This window comes from Antedon bifida, chromosome 2 (assembly GCF_963402885.1).
Source record: "Antedon bifida chromosome 2, ecAntBifi1.1, whole genome shotgun sequence".
NCBI lineage: Eukaryota > Metazoa > Echinodermata > Crinoidea > Comatulida > Antedonidae > Antedon > Antedon bifida.
This window is the reverse complement of record NC_136227.1, coordinates 7,149,918-7,170,853: the sequence shown is the minus strand read 5'-3', so window position 1 is coordinate 7,170,853 and position 20,936 is coordinate 7,149,918. Positions and strand designations below refer to the sequence as shown.

Here is a 20,936-nt window from a genome sequence, read left to right as displayed (position 1 = left end):
ACTAAACCTACTCTGTTTCACAATGTCTTAGATGTATAATAACATTTTAAAGTAAAGTGTTTATTGTTTGGTAGGGCCCTTGTAGGGCGATGTAAAACGAAACCTACTCTGTTTCACAGACGTATCTTAGATGATTAAAAACATTTTAAAGTAGTGTTTATTGTTTGGTAAGGCGGACGTGTGGAGGCGGATTTCCTTTGAGGGAGGTGCTTTTTCGAGGGATACGTTTATTTTTTTTGTTTTAATAATATGGTAACACTTATAATCAAATAAAATCCTCTATAAAAAGTGGTTAAAAAGAATACCAAATGCTTTGTAAATTGTAAATAACAGTCAGATGAATTCTACTACAAATAGTATAATTGTGTTATAAATATAATACAAAATGCGATTATTATTCTAAGTGATGTTTTATTGGGGAGGCGTTTGTTCAAATAAATACCATTCTAATTGGTATAATTAATACATAATTTAGTTTCAACATCTTTTGAAACTAAAGAGAAAGAAAGAAGACGTTTTAGACGGCTTGCAACATGGGCAGGGCAGAAGTATATCAGGTTCCACAGTTATTACCAGCTTACTCAATAACTCGGCTATCGGGGCTTCACTCGATTTAAAAAACAAAACATATGCATGAGTTAATATTATACCAAGTGATAAACCTGATAATTGTTATGAGTAATTGTTATGATTTAAAAATTAAGTAAAATGATATGCCGACAGGTAGACATACTATTATTTTTTATTTTCATTGAAAAATGCTTAGGCCTAGGCCTATATGATCAATTTAACCTGCAATATTACAATTCTAAACATTTAAGTATTTCATTTAACCATACATATTTATGTCATAAGAAAATGTTTACTATGCAATATATGTAAGTGTAGTATTCATTATTTAATGATTAAATATTTTTACTGTCTTGTCTCCCTTATCTGCCACTACTAGTCTACGTGGATGGTGAGATATGATGCATAATCCTTGAGGAGAGCTGATTACATTGTCTTCTATATCAATTGTTTTAATATACTTTCCACTATTACTAAATAGCTGTAGTTTGTTTCCACCTGATATTATGATATTTTCATTATCATCAATTACAACTGCTTCTGGGTACGTCAAACTAGCATTATCCACAAGAACTTTAATACACCTTTCATCGTTATCAAATAATTTTAAGCAACTGCGATCATGGTAAAGTACGAGAATATATCCTTGTCTTGTAATAGTTACATCGCTGATATTTACACATTCATACCCTTGGTTAACTTTAAATTGTGCTATATTCTTTATCAGCTTGCCACTTTCAATGTTAAACATAGCTACATTCTCATGATTAGCTACATACATTACACGTGATGCTTCATCCACATGAATACCACCTGGAAATTCCAACTCTCCCTTACCAAACGATTTAACCACCTCACCATTCATAGTGCATATGGTGATGCATTTATTACCAACATCACTGAATGCTATATTACCATTGTTCATTGTGAACATTCTGTAAACTTCTACACCTTTTGATAATGTAAGTTTGCCTATGTATTCACTTGATAGCTTGTATTTGTAAATAGCATTTTCTAAACATGAAACAAGCAAGCAAACGTCTCTATATTTAGCTACATCAAAATCTCTTCCTAAAATACCTGCAGTTTTTGATAACCCTTCTGTCTTTATTTCAATAGTCATTGTATTCTTGTATTCCTTATCTGCCCTTGATTGTGTAACCATTCCTATATCCTTCTGCAATAAACCAATGTGTTGATTGTTTTTAACAAAGTTAATCTCGGCATTAACATCATGTTTTGTTTTAGGTACTGCCTTGATTCTATCACTCAGCGCTGAAATGACGTCATTACCGGATAACATTGCCGTTGCCTCATTGCCCTTCTCTAGGTGGTGGAGCAAACTGATGTTTGTATTTATATACGATATCGTCGTTGTTACATCCTCTATTTCGGTATCAGTTGCCGTCCTCTTGATTTTGTAAATTGACTCCACTTCACTTTTTAATTTGTTTCCACTTTCCTTTATTCTTGTTACTAGTTCCTTTACGTGATTTTCAATTTCTCTTAAATTCTTTTCCCACTTTTCATCTAGTTTCTTAACACGATCAGTCATTACTGTGAGATCATCATTTAATTTAGCTGTACATTGTTTTGCCACTTCCTCCAATTCTTCTGATGTTTGTTTAAACGTTTTAAACGCATCTGTTATGTTGATGGTCACGTGTTTGTCTTTTCCCTCCCATTCCTTGTGATCCATAATCGAACAGTGTATACAAATAGCAACGTCGCATATTTTGCAAAACACAGTAAAGGCTCATTGTGGACAGAACACAGGGGCGGGTGCATGGCATTGATTTCACTTACACTCATAGATCGAACATCTTCCACTGAATGTAACTTGTGATTTTTGCAAGCTCGTATGTTCTTATGATGATCGCTACACTCTTGGCACAAATATTGTCTACAATCCTGACAGTAAGTTTTACCTTGATTTTCTTTTCCACAAATACATTTTATCTGATCCGTATTAATTGTAAATTGTTATACAGTACCTGTCAACAACAGGACGAATGGTGGCGCTACACAGCGTCACCAAGATTTTACAGACCATTCCAATCCAAACGTTTGTGGTAGTTGACAGCATAAAAACGAAACGTCACTAAGATATTTAAACTCGTTGCGTCTATTTTTTTCATTTAACAATTTTTATGTTGGCTCTACACATGTGATTCTGATCAACGTAACATATACATTATGAATGTAAAAAAAAAAAGACGAAAATTTGTGAGAGATATTTTTATTCGTGTACGAATTTTATAGGTCTACCTTCCTACACAAACACACAATATCTAAAACTGAAGCGGTGGAGAAAGATAAAATTAAGTCAAAACCTAAACTGTTTTATTGTAACACAAATTAACCTTAAATATTAAGTTCATTTAAATTATTTATTATTATAATTAATTTTACACTCCCTATTTCTAATAAAAATAAAGTAAAACTACAATGCAATGATGATAAAAGACTGAAAGTTACCAGAGAAATTAAGAATTACACAGTAATTATGAATTACACAGTAATTATAAATCACACATTGCTATAAACGTTGATGTAAATTAATAGTATATTTTTTTGCAGAATGCATAGGTCTGCTTATTTATACAAAATATATACTAATGCAGTTAATATTATACAGCATTATTCGACATCACTACATAAACCTGATAATTGAAAATAAACAACTTCACAGCATTCACATTAAATGTTGTATCATTAAACAGCGATTACGCCTTTTTTATTATAATTATTTTGTTCACAAGTAATTATTTTTTAATAATAATTAATAATGTTCACTATGGTTTGAATATTATTTTAGTGTTTTATTTAACAATAAAAGTGTATGTCGTAAGCTTAATGAAGCCAAGCTTATTAATCATTATTTAATAATTGAATATTTTCACTGTTTTGTCTCCATTTGCCACTGCTACTCTACGTGGATTGTGTGAAATGATGCATAATCCTCGAGGAATGTTGATTCTATCGTCTGCTTTATCAATCCTTTTCATAAACTGTCCACTATTACTAAATAGCTGTAGTTATGCCAACTTGATATTATGATATTGTCATTATCATCAACTGCTACTCCTTGTGGGTACTTCACCTTACCATCTACATCGCCCTCGGCGACAATAACTTTAAAGATGTATTGTCCCTTTGACTAATTCCAAAAAAATAAAAAATAAAAGATTTCGAAAAAGGTGGGTCATTTTGAAGTATCATAATAGTTATTAACTATCACCAACAATTTTTCGGAAAAAAAATCATTTAACTGAAATACAGCCGTTTTTTTGTTTAAAAAATAACTTTGACTTCCAGTCAAAGTTTTCGATCAAAACATACCCCATAATGAAACGCACTTGTTTGGCTACTCTGTATGCATATTTCATAATACTTCCTCACAATCTGTGTGAAAATACCTTCTCAACTGTGACAAGTTGTAAACAATCCTAATTAGCATATGCATAATGCGTACTCATGGTTTGAAATCTTTGTTTACTTTCGCTCGCGACGATTTTCCAGACGAAATGTAATCAAACTAATTTACCTGTTAATTACGTAAACTTGTTGTTTTTGGCTAAAATTTTCGACTTAAAGTGAATAACTTTAATATTACTTTGATATGGCCAATTTAAATTTATAATATTTTGACCTTCATTTTTTTGTGTTTCAAGGGACAATACATCTTTAATAAACTTTCCTTCATTATCAAATAGTTTTAAGCAACTTTGTTTACAGTAAAGTACAAGAATATTTCCTTGTCTTGTAAGGTTGACATCAATGATATTTATAAATCCAGAACCCGTAGTATCACATTGTGCTATTTTCTTAATGTGTTTGCCACTTTCAATGTTAAACATGGCTAAATTCTTATTATTAGCTACATACATGACACGTGATGCTTCATCCACATGAATACCACATGCATTTGTCAACTCTCCCTTACCAAATAATTTAACCACATCACCATTCATAGTGCATAATGTGATACAGTTATTACCTCGATCATTGAATGCTATGTTACCATTGTTCATTAAGAACATGCTGTAGACTTTGACACCTACTGATAGTGTAACCTTACCAATGTATTTACCTGATTGCTGGTATTTGTGAATTGCATTGTCCCAACATGAAACAAGCAAGCAATCGTCTCCATATTTAACTACATCTTGAATATCAATCCAAGTCCAAGGCTATTTGTATGCTGTTTAATAATCCTTTTTTCTCTACCTTAATAGTCACTGGTGACTTCTTAATTGGTTCACCATCAACTCTAACATCAACCTTGCAAATCCCTGCACTTGTACATCTACCTATCACAGTATAGTCACCATTGTCTTCTTCTTCAACTTGACTGATGATAGTTTCTCCTGTTGGTTGTGTCAATGTAGCTTTTATGTTATTTGCATGTATTTCACATTCGTCAGTTTTTATTATTTTAACATCAATTGTTGGTAATGTCATACTCTCAGATCCTCTTAATTCTAAATAGCCTGCCCTTGATTGTGTTACGATTCCGATATCCTTCTGTAATGAAGTAATGTGTTTATTGTTTTTAACAAATTTAATCTCAGCATTAACATCAAGTTTTGTTTTAGGTACTGCCTTGATCCTATCATCCAGTGCTGTAATGACGTCATTACCGGATAACATTGCCGTTGCTTCATTGCCCTTCCCTAGGTGTTGGAGCAAATTGATGTTTGTATTGATATACGATATGGTCGTTGTCACATCCTCTATATCGGCATCAGTCGCCTTCCTCTTGATTTTGTACATAGCCTCCACTTCACATTTTAATTTGTCTTCACTTTCTTTTATTCTTGTTACCAAATCCTTGACGTGGTTTTGAATTCCCTTCAAACTCTTTTCTCTGTTTTCATCTAGTTTCTTAACACGATCAGTCATTACTTTAAGATCATCCTTTAATTTAGTTATACATCTTTTTGCCTCTCTCTCTAATCCTGCTGATGTTTGTTTAAACGTTTTAAACGCATCTTTTATGCTGATAGTCACGTGTTTGTCTTTTCCCTCCCATTCCTTGTGATCCATGATCGAACAGTGTATACAAATGGCAACATTGCATATTTTACAAAACACAGTTAAAGGTTCATTGTGGACAGAACACAGAGGCGGGTGCATGGCATTGATTTCACTTACACTCATAGATCGAACATCTTCCACTAAATGCAACTTGTGGTTTTTACAAGCTGGAATGTTCTTATGAGCATCACTACAAATGTGACACAAATATCGTCTGCACTCCTGACAGTAGGTTTTAGATCGACCTTCCTTTCCACAAATACATTTTGTCTCATCTGTATTTGTAAACTGTTCAATTGTTTCTAACAAATTATTCAGAAACGTGTTGGGTGGTAATTTCTTTAGACCGCCCTCTGGAATCTGATAAGCTTTGGAGCAAGTTGGGCAGCTTACTTTGTTAGTTTTCTTCAACCAGTTGTCAAGACAACTCAGACAGAAGCTGTGAAGACATGTTAAAGTTCTGGGTTCGGTGAGTCGATTAAAGCATATTTGGCACTCTAGAACCTTCTCATCAACATCTTCCAGAAATTTGGCCAATTCCCCGCCGCCGCTAGCCATCTTGAAAATGATCTGTGAACAATTATTAAGTTACATTTATAGTGTTAAGTTTTTAATGTGCATGTATAGGAACGTTAATCTTTTATTTGTATATGTTCTAATTTCTTTTACTTTTTAGATAATCGAACCGCCGAAAGAGAGCCATGTATACGACGATTAACGTACGCATTGTCTACTCAAGACGGTAGCGTAACACATTTTTTTCGGTTTAATATTCGTTAAAACAATTTGGCCAACATGACGTGCCATACATGTGTTTGAGCTGGAATCACATCTAGTTACGAACGTAGGTTGTAACGGAATACCAACAACGTAAAAAGATACAGTATAAATAACTAGATACAGTATAGTACTTAGGACAAATCTAGCACTCATTCAATTTATAAGTATACATATTTGTTTTGTCATCATTTGTCACTGTCGGTGTACGTGGATGGTGTGATACGACTGATAAGGTCGGCTGTTATAAATCGTTTTTAATAAACTTTGTAATATCATTACTTATAGTATAATTGTATGATATACTTATTACTATCCTTAACCCATTACTAGAGAGCTTTTTTGATTTGTGACGAACTGTGACCTACTGTATACTATTACGTCATTTTGTCCAATTGTAATTTTTTTTTTTTTGCGACGACGACCGTACATCTAATAAAACTGTTCAAGTGCCTGTCTATCATAAAATAATCCAAAGTCGTTGTCCCCTGGATCTAAAATCTCTAAAATTTGGTCAGACATCTGGACAAAAAATACAAACTAAACGTCCAGTCAACTTTGTAATGTTGTATTGTTTTGCTGTATTCCATGAAAAATTAATACGTTGTAGAATAGACCCCGAGAGAGGAAAAAGGTATTTGTTTTTCTTATGCACCAAGGGTTCTTTTGTGATAAAATATGATCCAAAATACAACCTTCCATAAAGCTACAATTCGTACTGGACTATGCTCCATATTCGTAGAATGTAAATCGTTTAAAATATCAACAGCTCGTTATGTTATATATCTTGATTCATGAAGTATAGTAAGGGAAGAGCTATTAGATCTCTTTGTAATACAATGACTACTATTTAACTTTAAGTAGTACTTACCTTTGAATAGTGTTTGCGATTTGTTAGATATCTAGTGACGAGGCGTTTCGAAGACAGACAGGTTAGGCTTTAAGTCTAAATCTATCGTAGAGTTTGTATTCATGTGACTCGTGTAGATTACAGTGATTCGTTCTTTCTGTTCAAACAAACAAGATAACATCTGTACTTTACTCTGGATACCAGACAATGTATACATGATTGTTACCATAGGGAAGTGTATACGCACATGTTTGAAGTGTTTACATTGATAATCTACAACAATTAACACACTTATCCCAAGACATAACAATATCATATTTTTGTTGAGATACTTTATTAGATGCAGACATTTATAATCCTTTGAAGCTCAGTGTGAGTGTACTTCAAATGCAGCTTTTTCAACCACAATTCTTATGTAAGCGTATGCCCCTCTAACATGGCCTAGCAAAACTCAACATAAACTCCGATTAAAATAAACAAAGCGCCGATGTTGGTGACCTGGTGTGTGTAAATTCCGGAGTTTTGTTAGGCGATGTGAAAGGGGTATTCGTCACACCAAGATGGTAATTGATTGTAGATGCGATTGTAGACGTCCGATTTGTAAATGTATTACATGTTTTTTGTTTGGTTAAATTGATTTTGTGTACGTGTGTGTCATGTTAATAGATCACCCTTCCCCATTGTACGAAGTACATGTTATGAGGGTGCAGCTTTCTAATTCATACTCTGTATCAACCTTTCTCATATCGACTCGTAGACACATGTTGTTTGCGTAATCTGGCAAAGAGTGTACATTTAAATTTTCAATATTTTCAATTATTTTCTTATTGATAATCATGAGAACCTCTTCTCAATACAATACCAGGTACGTTTATTTGTAATGTGAAAGCTTACATACAAACATGTACTAAAGTATTCTAAATAGTCATAAAAGCATAATTTATAATATATGTTATATAATGCTATTGAACATTGTTCTTAAAAATAATACAAATCGAACGTCTGCTAAATTAAGTCTAGCGCAACTTTCGTTGAGTTATAGAGGGCGCTGTACATATTTGTAATAGTGAATACAATAAAGTAGATAATTTACTTTATAAACATCACATTTCACATTACATTAGTTTAGCTACTGTCATGGTAAACGTAACTACCAAATACATACCGAAATGAGGTTATTACATTTATAACTTAATGTCACACCCCATTAAAAAGCTAACTTTGTTTATCTCAGGGAATTTTAGTAATAGGCCTAGAGTTTAAATTTAATTGTATCCATAAGGATAGCCCTAGGATTAACGCCATAAAACAACACAAACTAAGGCTAAGCCAGTGGCGATCCACAGGGCTCGCTTGGCTATCGTCTGCTAACCTTAACGGTGCGTAACGTGACAGTAATGTTTCTGTCTGTATTATTAGGTGATCATTTAGAATAAAATGATCACCTATTGTTATTGTATAAAATCTTTATTGTTTTTTTCTTTCTTTTTATTGTTTCTGTACACTATTTTGTGTAACAATTATCTCAAAAAGTTTAATGTCAATGATTACAAAAATTTCAGAATATCTTTCAAATAATATAACTTAATCCTAATAAGCTTTCCAGCGTGGTCACTCATCCGTGACGACATTTATACGCCATTTTGCGAAATCACACTATCAATCATATCTCCATAATTCATTATCACATATTAATGAAATTCACTACACGTAAACTTCAGATCAAGGGTAAAAATATTAGCAAATAAAAACGCACGCGCACGTAGGTTCATGCGCGTGATATCGCGCGTTAAAAATTTAAAACGCTCAAAATTAAGTTTTGATCAATTTAGAGCATGAATTAGGCCATTTGCGTGTTTCAAAAAATTACTGCGCAAAAATGCGTTTTTGCGCGCGCGATACTTAAAAAGCGTAAAAAATATGAATTTTTTTTACAAATCTCATTCTACTCACCATCCTTAGTACATTCACCAAATTTGAGTCAGTTCCGACTTAAAATAACGCTATACGAGCACGTTAAAAATGACAAAATGCGCACATTAATTTTACAAAAGTTCTGAAAATGGTGAAAAATAGGTCTTTTTTAAAATGAAAATAATTCTTCAGAATGCAAGATGACCCCCGATTTTTTTAACTTATTCTGGAAGCCATTGAGTTGTAGATATGAATTCATGTACACATTTTACGTACAAAATGTTTTGACGTCATCAAATGGCCACTTGAATTTAAAAATAAGGATTTGTTATCTTTTTGTGTTTATTATCACATTCAACAGAGCGCATCTTGGTTATGTGTCCTCGAATTTCACACAACTTTCAGTATGTGCTTGCTTAATTAATTATCTTTATCATGAGTTGACACTATTTTCATTTTAATGACGTCATCACGCGTAAAAACTTGAATAACGTAGGCCGTGTAATTTCACCTTCGCAGTAAATTTGAATATCTTACAGCTCTTCAAAATTGAAGGTTACCTTGATGATTATAATTTATTATGAAAGCTGATGAAATGTAGATATTAATTCATATAAAAATTAAGCCTATCGGATGTTGTGACGTTAACATATGGCCAGTTGAAGTGAAAAAGTAGTTTTTTTATATTTTTCGTCCAAGTTATACACAATTCAAAGAGCGCGCACAGCGCTTCTACGTGCCAAATTTTTTTCCAAATCTTATATTTTTTTGCTCAATTAATTATCTTTCGAAATTGTCATCTTAAAGTTTAGTTTGATAACGTCATCATGCCAAAAAATTAGAACATGTGTGTCCCGTAATTTCACCTATGCTACACTGTATATAGATATACAGTATATACTGTACATATTGTATATGGCATATAGGCACAACTCAGCACTATAAGCATATAATAGGATGGCATACATCAACATTTTCCGATCGTATGTTAACGTACGTGCATGTTTAAAAAAAATTAGTTTCAGTAAAATGATAAAAATGATCACCTATAATTCGTCAAAGTGACGAATTAAATTCTAGTTTATTATTAATATTGTTTGTTGTAATTTGTAATAATGTTTGAAATAATCTTGTTGTCGAACCTTAAGAGGTCAATCGATTATCAACGAGTATTTATATTTTAAACATTTAAATCATTTTTTATCATGACATACTTTTATCAAAAGGTACCTAATTATGTACACTTAACTCTTTGGTGATTTGTTTTGCTCTCATCTCGTCCTCTGTTTCCTGCTAATATTCATAATAGAAAAAAAATAATGTTCCTTGGCCCAAAATCCTGCTTACCTTGCCAAACTCCGATTACTTCACCAACTGATAAACAAAAAATGAATGACCTAATATTTTTGTATAAATGTCTACATTCTATGTTCACTTGTAATCTTGTTTCTAATTTCAATTTTAATGTCCCAATTCATAGACTTTGTTCAAAATCAATATTACATGTGCACCGTGTTAATGTGTATGTAAGAATGGTATTTAAACTGTGTTTGTTTGTTATATATCTTTTACTGTACCTTTTCTAAGTTTAAGTATATTTTCCATGAATTAGTTAACACTGCTGCCAATCTATATATTAGATTAACTATTAGGCTTTTCTTTTTTTAATTTTTTTATATGTGTGTTTTTATATTTATATCTATATTATTTCCATCCTGTAATTGGTGTATACACTGTTGGATGTGAACTATTAAATAACAAATCATAGCACATTCACTACATCCGTTCATGGGTAAGAATAGTAATTTAATAAAAAGTGAGTATAATGTTCACTTTCTTTTTTAATCTGATCATTTATCACTTTGAGTTTGTATTTTATTTTGTAGGCATATAGCCATTTCGCTAATTAATATAATTATAAGTTACATTTGATTAAGTATGATTGAGTAATGAGTATACCTAATCCCAGTCATCACATTGTATTCTTTCCTTACAATTGTGTATAATCTTGAGTTCAGATAGACGTTAATGTATGTAGCAGAATTAATTGGTTGATTACCGGTACTGTACCCAATCATCCCATATAGGCCTACGCCTTCCTACATTAGAGTAGTAGAGAACAAATAACTTGTAAATATCCTACTTTGTGACAGTATTGGGACAGGTTAGACGAAAACAATTTTGCTTAGAATGCATTATATATTATATATTTAAATTTAATGAACCAATTTCAGAAAAAAAATTAAACAAAAAGGTAGAAGTAATAAAAGTAACAAAGTGTTAAAAATGAATATGAAATTACTTGCATTTAAAAATAAAGTGTTTTACGGAATCAATTTTACAACGACAAACTTTCAACACCCTTTACCGACTACTACCTATGCCATTAAAATATCATACTCTGGTAGCATTTCCTCTTTTCTAAGTTTTTCAATTAATGATTGTAATTCACATCTATTTTCAATTTTGAAGATCAAATCCCATTGGTCTTCTGAACCAACACTGTACCAGCGGTCGATCATAACCTTTGTTTCATTGCTTATTTTAAAACCAAAGTTGATTAAATTTTGTCGACGTTTCGTGAATTTAGAGACGACAACATTCTGAAATCCTTCAAATGATGGTACCCTCCTCTTGATTTTTGATTCTAAACCCACTAAACCACTCAAATAGACAGCTTCAATTAGAACTGTCACATCAGATTTGCTGAGTATCCCTGGTCCAACAAGGAGATTTAGCAGAGCATGTGGATCCGTTCCATTCTGTATTGCAATTAACGATGTTTGGTTTTTGAACTCATTTAGTAGTAACTTCAGGAGACTAACATAGCCGTATGTTTCCCAAAATAAATCAACATCGACAATCAACTGTTCAAAATATTCTGTAGAATATTCTTTAAAAGTATAAAAATAATATAGGGGGTGTTAATATTTACCTGATTTTCATATTGTATTTATTATATGAAATGACATTATTTGTATAATAGAAAAATCAATTTTTCTAAAATATTGGACAAATTGTAGATATAGTATTGAAAATTGGATCAAAGTATTATCACATATTAATTAATGTTATACACTAGTAAAATATAATTTTACAACGCTAAATAAACTTACATGTTGCTGGTGATATTCTATCCATTAAAAGTTCTTCTGTTAAGAAAAGTATAGTGCATTTTTTTGGTCTAATATTTTTCATGGTTTTTATTGTTTTTGTCGATTTATGCTTGATTTTGTATATGCATGCATTGATGCAAATTTATTAACTTGTGAAATACATAGACCAAATCAATTACGAGAACTTGGTTTGATTACAATTTTATTATTATTATTATAGTATTAGATAGCAATTTTGATTTTTTTTAATGCTTTCTTTTCAGAAAGATAAAACATTCAAACATGCATTATATATTGTATACCTTCATGCAGCGTTTATGGAAAGAATCTTTCTCATTCTCTTACCTTTTAATTTCATACTTTGGCAAATACATTCATACTGAAGTTGATCGATCCGTAACTTCCATTCCAAAATAAACGCAGACCAATGTTCTTTAGGAACTAATACTTTAACTAAATATCTCATAAGTCTTCCTCTCATATACAAGCTCCATATGAAGAATAAAGCTCTCAAATGTAATGTAGACAGATATAATGTTACAGACTTCTGTTCAAGTGCATTCACGGTAAATCCAATTTCCCCTATCAATTCTACTAGTTCTTTAACTTTGTTACTTTGTTGTGGCATATTATTTGCATGTACGACATCTTTTCCACAAAAAATTTCTTGAAAAATGTCTGCAATATACTGTGGATATGGTGGACCTTTAGTGATCTCGATATACACTATCAGAACATCTAAAATGTTAAAATGAAATGATAAATGATTAAACTTTTTTGTATGTATAGTTTTTCTTTTATAACACAACAGGTAGAGTTTGTATCATTATAGATACATAATATAATAATTTCAGTGTAGGCCCTATTTATTATTTGATTTCAGTTAATTCTAAATAATGCTTACTTGTAGTAGGTAGTGTAGCAGATGATGTGGCAGGTGGTCTTGTTTGTAATGTCAAACTCTCAACTCCTTTTAACTCTAAACAGTCGCCTGCTCTTGATTGTGTAACCATTCCAATATCCTGCAATGAAGCGATTTGTTTATGGTTTTTCATAAAGTTAATGCCTGTATTAACATCAGGTTTTGTTTTAGGCACTGCCTTGATCCTATCACCCAGGGATGTAATGACGTCATTACCGGATAACATCGCCGTTGCTTCATTGCCCTTTCCTAGGTGGTGGAGCAAATTAATGTTTGTAATTATATACGATATCGTCGTTGTAACATCCTCTATATCGATATTCAGTCGCCTTCCTCTTGATTTTGTACATTGCCTCCATCTCACTTTTTAATTTGTCCCCACTTTCTTTAATTCTTGTTACCAATTCCTTGACGTGATTATCAATTCCTCTCAAACTCTTTTCTCTGTTTTCATCTAGTTTCTTAACACGATCAGTCATTGCTCTAAGATCATCATTTAATTTAGCTGTACATTTTTTTGCCTCTCTCTCCAATCCTGTTGACGTTTGTTTAAACGTTTTAAACGCATCCGTTATGTTGATGGTCACGTGTTTGTCTTTTCCCTCCCATTCCTTGTGATCCATGATTGAACAGTGTATACAAATGGCAACATTGCATATTTTACAAAACACAGTTAAAGGTTCATTGTGGACGGGACACAGAGGCGGGTGCATTGCATTGATTTCACTTACACTCATAGATCGAACATCTTCCACTGAATGCAACTTGTGGTTTTTACAAGCTGGAATGTTCTTATGAGCATCACTACAAATGTGGCACAAATACCGTCTGCACTCCTGACAGTAGGTTTTAGATAGACCTTCCTTACCACAGATACATTTTGTCTCATCTGTATTTGTAAACTGTTCAATTGTTTCTAACAAATTATTCACAAACGTGTTGGGTGGTAATTTCTTTAGACCGCCCTCTGGAATCTGATAAGATTTGGAGCAAGTTGGGCAGCTTACTTTGTTAGTTTTCTTAAACCAGTTGTCAAGACAACTCAAACAGAAGCTGTGAAGACATGTTAAGGTTCTGGGTTCATTGAGTCGATTAAAGCATATTCGGCACTCTAGAACCTTCTCATCAATATCTTCTAGAAATTTAGCCAGGTCACTGGTAGCCATATTGGATTGATCTGTGAACAATAAATAATATACCTTTAATGTGTAAAACAAAATGCATATTTGTTATTTTCTTTTTATTTTAATTGATGTGCGTATTGTGGTTAAACGCATTCCCCAAATACAATAGGAACGGGGATTTCTAATATATTTACAGTATGTACTATTCGGTAAATGATTTTAATGAACATTCCTAATTAGTATTTATCACTGAAATAGTCACTAATACTATAGTAACTATTTACTATTTTTAGGGGAAAAAACGAAATGCTCTCAGATCTTTAAAAAAATGGTTCCGATATGAACGTAAAAGTGTTTCGTCATATTTCTTGTTACTTTAGTGCATAGTATTATGCTATGCCAGCATGATTGGTTTATTTGGTTTATGTATTATTTTATACAGACAAACTATGATATCACTAATACTAGCTACCAACGATTAATATGTTATCACACCTAAGTGTCACACCTTTATTAGTATACATTTGCAGCTCAGCTCCCGCGGCCAAAATCAGAGGGATAATTGTGTGCATGGCCTAGCCTTCGATATTATTCGATTCAAGATGGAAGCAGATGATTATTTGAATTGAAGTTTACTTATAAATAGCAGGTGTGTTAACTAGTGAATGTATTGTATTCGCTGATTTGTGAGATTAATTAGTTGAATAATTGAATGTTCAACGACTTGAATAGGACAGCAAGACATTTAACCCATGAACATTTATTATTTATATAATATATAAAATGAAGTGTTTTTTAACCCATTCTTCTGAGACGGAAAGTGTTGACAAAAGAGCAAGACAGTAGTAAAATAGCCTTACCTTGTTTGTTCTTTCCTTGCAAGGTCCAAGATCCAATCTTAGCGAGGGTTAACTCACAACTGTTTTTTAACCTCACTCTCTAAGCCTCAAATAAGATTTGGTTAAAAAGCACAACATAGCTTATCTATCCTGTATTAGTGAGTTACTTGCCGATGTATGTGCAAACAAAATTAAACAAATAAAACCTCTGAACAGAATGGCTGAAGAACTTTTATACTAACTGACGTTTTTGTTTGTCAATTGATTAGTCTTTTATTTTGTTGACGGGCACAAATGCTCTCATATGTAAGTTGAAACAAAATGGTTCCGATATGAATTACTAATGTAGTCATGCTTCCTGTGACGTTTTATTATAGCATATTGATTCGTCTATATACAGTAGTCTATTAACAGAATGTTGTGATGTACCCAGCGGAAACGTTAAGAATCATATAGGCCTGCGAAATACACCACAATGATAATCAAAGGGTTAATCAGTTATTTTTACCCTACTCATACTATGGCTTTGTTTGTCTGTAGGTTTAACATGTTTAAATTGATTACATTGATAAACTACCACAATAATCACATATTCCAAAGAAATGACAATATCGTACTTTTTATAATTTGTACTTTATTAACTACGATTAAATACAGAATTATCCTCATGTAACGTGAAATCACGTTGTAGACTTGTGATGTTTGTTTTATATGTATTCTCTGTTTCCTGTTTGGTTATTGTATTTTTAGCATGCGGACGTTAATTATTAAATAGTGTGCATGATTGTTGAAACTTGGTAATTTTTTTGGAAAACTGAAATGCATTGTGTGACATCGTTTTTTGCTAAACGCAAGCATATCGCCTTCACAATGATTTACGTCATTACAACCATCGGTCTATACAGTCAACCATTTTTTTTGTCAAGTTTGTATACAAATAGATTTATTTCATAAGCCTATGACGTCAATAGGAAACGTTATTGTATTCTGACAGTCGGTTCTTTTCGATGTGTTTCAGTATAACTCCACTGAATTTGGAATTATTTAAAACACATTTTGTCTTTCAAAATGTGCTGTGGTGCCTAATGATATTTAAATATTTGTTATTTGTTCTTCAAAGTCAGAGTGGTAGGTAGGGGAGTAACGGTGTAGCTTTCTCATTCTTATTCAGTATAAAATTAGTAGCAGCAGTCTCATACCTATACCTAGACAATATCACATTAAATTAATTTATGTTCCAATATAAAAAAAAACTTATTTAAACATAAATATTTCTGTCTAAACTTTAATGATAATATGTGCTAGTATCTAATCATTGTTTAATAATTCAATAATATTTTTACATTTTTATCACCATAATTTGCCACTGCTACTCTACGTGGATGGTGAGATATGATGCATAATCCTTTAGTAGACATGATTCTTTCTTTTTTATCAATCCTTTTAATGAACTTTCCACTATTACTAAAATAGCTGTAGTTTGTGCCAACTCAACTAGTACTCCTTCTGGGTTCTTCATCTTGCCATCTTCATCGCCCTCATCGACAAGAACTTTAATCAACTTTCCTTCATTATCAATAGTTTTAAGCAGTTTTTTTACAGAGTAAAGTATAGAATATATCCCTCTCTTGTAAGAGATAAATATATTTATATATTTCAACCCTGTTGTGTCACAGTGTGCTATTTTCTTAATCAGTTTGCCACTTTTCAATATTAAACATGGCTACATTCATATTATCAGCTACATACATTACACGTGATGCTTCATCCACATGAATACCCCGTGGATTTTTTAATTCTTCGTTACAAATAATTTAACCAGTATGATTTAGTACAACAAAATTCACAGCGTCACCAAGTGTTTACAGACCAATCCAAACAGTAATTTGAGGTAGTTGACACCATATCAACGAAACGTCACTATGGTATTTATACTCTTTGAGTCTATGTTGTTATTTAATATTGTTTATGTTGGGTCTACACATTTTTCAAAACATTGTGATTAAGATCAAAGTAAAATATACATTATGAATGTAAAAACAAAAAAGACGAAAATTTGTGAGAGATATTTTTATTCGTGTACGAATTTTATCGGTCTACCTTCCTACACAAACACACAATATCTAAAACTGAAGTGATGGAGAAAGATAAAATTAAGTCAAACCCTAAATTATTTTATTGTACCACAAATTAACCAAAAATAGTAAGTTCATTTACATTATTTATTATTATAATTAATTATATACCCTCTATTTCTAATAAAAATATATAAAGTAAAACTACAATGCAATGATGATAAAAGACTGAAAGTTACCAGAGAAATTAGGAATTACACAGAAATTATGTATTACACAGTAATTATGAATTACACATTGCTATAAACGTTGATGTAAATTAATAGTATATTTTTTGCAGAATACATAGGCCTGCTTATACAGAATAATTATACAGACACTAATGCAGTTAATATTATACAGGGTTATTCGCCATCACTACATGAACCTGATAATTGAAAATAAACAGTTTCACAGCATTCAAATAAAGTGTGATATTATGAAATAAATAGCGAATACGCCTTTATTATTATATTTTTTTGTTTATAAGTTATTATTTTGTATTAATAATTAATAATGTTGACTATGGTTTGAATATGATTTTAGTAATTTATTTAACCATAAAGTGTATGTCGTAAGCTTAATGAAGCTAAGCTTATTAATCTTTATTTAATAATTAAATGTTTTCACTGTTTTGTCTCCATTTGCCATTGCTACTCTACGTGGATGGTGAGATATGATGAATAATCCTCGAGGATCGTTGATTCCATCGTCTGCTTTATCAATCCTTTTGATGAACTTTCCACTATTACTAAATAGCTGTAGTTTGTGGCAACTTGATATTATGATATTGTCATTACCATCAACTACTACTCCTCTTGGTAAATTCACCTTACCATCTACATTGCCCTTATCGACAAGAACTTTAATAAACTTTCCTTCATTATCAAATAGTTTTAAGCAGCTTTGGTCACAGCAAAGTACAAGAATATATCCTTGTCTTGTAAGGGTGACATCAATGATACCAAGGAAACCCTTTATATCACATGGTGCTATTTTCTTAATCAGTTTGCCACTTTCAATGTTAAACATGGCTATATTATCATTATTAGCTACATTCATGACACGTGATGCTTCATTCACATGAATACCACATGCATATGTCAACTTTTCCTTACCAAATGATATAACCACCTCACCATTCACAGTGCATACTGTGATGCAGTTATTACCCCAATCACTGAATGCTATATTACCATTGTTCATTAGGAACATGCTGTAGACACACACACCTTGTGATAGTGTAACCTTATCAATGTATTTACCTGATTGCTTGTATTTGTAAATGCCGTTGTCCAAACATGAAACAAGCAAGCAATCGTCTCCATATTTAACTACATCATAAACATATTTATCTATTTTCATACTGTTTAATAATCCTTCTTTCTCTACTTTAATAGTCATTGGTGACTTCTTAATATGTTTACCATCAACTCTAACATCAACCTTGCAAGTCCCTGCACTTTTACATCTACCTATCACAGTATAGTCACCATTGTCATCTTCTTTTATTTCAGGGATAATAGTTTCTCCTGTTGATTTTATCAATGTAGCTTTTAAGTCATTTGCATGTATTTCACATTCGTCAGTTTTTATTATTTTAACATCAATTGTTTGACCAGTTGTCATACTCTCAGCTCCTCTCAATTCCAAACAGTCTGCTGCCCTCAGCGTTGTAATCATTCCAATATCATTCTGAAATGAAGCCATTTTTTTATGGTTTCTCACAAAGTTAATCTCAACATTAGAATCATGTTGTGTTTTGGGCACTGTCTTGATTCTATCATCCAGCGCTGTAATTATGTCATTACCGGATAACATTGCCGTTCCTTCATTGCCCTTCCTTAGGTGGTGGAGCAAATTGATGTTTGTATTTATATACGATATCGTCGTTGTCACATCCTCTATATCGGCATCAGTTGTCTTCCTCTTGATTTTGTACATTTCCTCCACCTCACTTCTTAATTTGTCTCCACTTTCTTTTATTCTTGTTACCAATTCCTTTCCGTGATTTTCAATTCCTCTCAAACTATTTTCTCTGTTTTCATCTAGTTTCTTAACACAATCAGTCATTACTCTAAGATCATCATTTAATTTAGCTGTACATCTTTTTGCCTCTCTCTCCAATCCTGCTGACGTTTGTTCAAAAGTTTTAAACGCATCCGTTATACTGATGGTCGCGTGCTTGTCTGTTCCTTCCCATTCCTTATGATCAATTATCGAACAATATATACAAATAGCAATATTGCATATTTTACAAAACACAGTTAAAGGTTCATTGTGGACGGAACACAGAGGCGGGTGCATCGCATTGATTTCACTTACACTCATAGATCGAACATCTTCCACTGAATGCAACTTGTGGTTTTTGCAAGCTGGTATGTTTTGATGATGGTCACTACAATCGTGACATAAATATCGTCTGCAATCCTGACAGTAGGTTTTACCTTGACGTTTCTTTCCACAAAAACATTTTATTTGATCTGTATTCGAAAATGGTTTAATTGTTTCTAACAAATGATTTAGAAACGTGTTTGGTGGTAATTTCTTTAGACCGCCCTCTGGAATCTGATAAGATTTGGAGCAAGTTGGACAGCTTACTTTGTTAGTTTTCTTCAACCAGTTGTCAAGACAACTCAGACAGAAGCTGTGAAGACATGTTAAGGTTCTGGGTTCGTTGAGTCGATTAAAGCATATTTGGCACTCTAGAACCTTCTCATCAATACATTCTAGAAATTTAGCCAGGTCACTGGTAGCCATATTGGATTGATCTGTGAATAATAAACAATAAAGCTTTAATGTGTAAAACAAAATGCATCGGTTATTTCCTTTTTATTTTAATTGATGTGCGTATTGTGGTAAAACGCATTCCCCAAATTTGCATTTATCACTGAAATAGTCACTAATACTATAGTGATAACTATTCACTATTTTTTCGGGATAATTGTGTGCATGGCCTAGCCTTCGATATTATTCGATTCAAGATGGAAGCAGATGATTATTTGAATTGAAGTTTACTTATAAATAGTAGGTGTGTTAACTAGTGAATGTATTGCATTCGTTGATTTGTGAGAACATTTAGTTGAACAATTGAATGTTCAACGAGTTGAATAGGACATTTATTATTTATATAATAAATAAAATAAAGTGTGTTTTAACCCATTCTTCTGAAAGGGCGAATGTTGTCAAAGAGCAAAGTAGTAGCTTGTAAAAGAGCCTTACCTTGTTTGTTAACGTTCTTGCCTTCCAAGATCCAATCTTAGCGAGGGTTAACTCACAACTGTTTTCTACCTCACTCCCTAAGCCTCAAATAAGATTTGGTTAATACAAACAACATAGCGTATCTATCCTGTATTAGTGAGTTACTTGCCGTTGGATGTGCAAACACAATTAAACAAATAAAACCTCTGAACAGAATGGCTGAAGAACTTTTATACTAACTTAGTCTTTGATTTTGTAGACTGGCACAAATGCTCTCATATGTAAGTTGAAACAAAATGGTTTCGATATGAATTACTAATGTAGTCATGCTTCCTGTGACGTTTTTTTATAGCATATTGATTCGTCTATATACAGTAGTCTATTAACAGAATGTTGTGCTGTACCCAGCGGAAACGTTAAGAATCATATAGGCCTGCGAAAGACACCACAATGATTATAATAAAGGATT

At 32.3% G+C, this 20,936-nt stretch overlaps 3 protein-coding genes across 3 annotated transcripts in view; all 3 read right to left on the bottom strand.

The window, feature by feature from the left end:
* Nucleotides 1-4,746: 4,746 nt before the first annotated feature.
* Nucleotides 4,747-6,168, bottom strand: LOC144835388 (tripartite motif-containing protein 2-like). Its single transcript, XM_078690472.1, has one exon. It carries the CDS (start codon nucleotides 6,166-6,168, stop codon nucleotides 4,747-4,749), a length of 1,422 nt encoding a protein of 473 aa, XP_078546598.1.
* A 2,334-nt stretch (nucleotides 6,169-8,502) lies between these two features.
* LOC144836057 (uncharacterized) overlaps nucleotides 8,503-20,936 on the bottom strand; it is a 107,077-nt gene continuing 94,643 nt past the window's right edge. The window contains exon 7 of the mRNA XM_078691233.1: nucleotides 8,503-8,609. The gene's annotated coding sequence lies outside the window, so the exon portion shown is untranslated. The remainder of the gene's footprint in view (nucleotides 8,610-20,936) is intronic.
* Nucleotides 17,876-20,026, bottom strand: LOC144835387 (E3 ubiquitin-protein ligase TRIM45-like). Its single transcript, XM_078690471.1, has one exon. It carries the CDS (start codon nucleotides 20,024-20,026, stop codon nucleotides 17,876-17,878), a length of 2,151 nt encoding a protein of 716 aa, XP_078546597.1.

Bases quoted from the DNA above. Each gene is read 5' to 3' on its own strand.
- LOC144835388 (XM_078690472.1), bottom strand. From the start codon at position 6,168: ATGGCTAGCGGCGGCGGGGAATTGGCCAAATTTCTGGAAGATGTTGAT.
- LOC144835387 (XM_078690471.1), bottom strand. From the start codon at position 20,026: ATGGCTACCAGTGACCTGGCTAAATTTCTAGAATGTATTGATGAGAAG.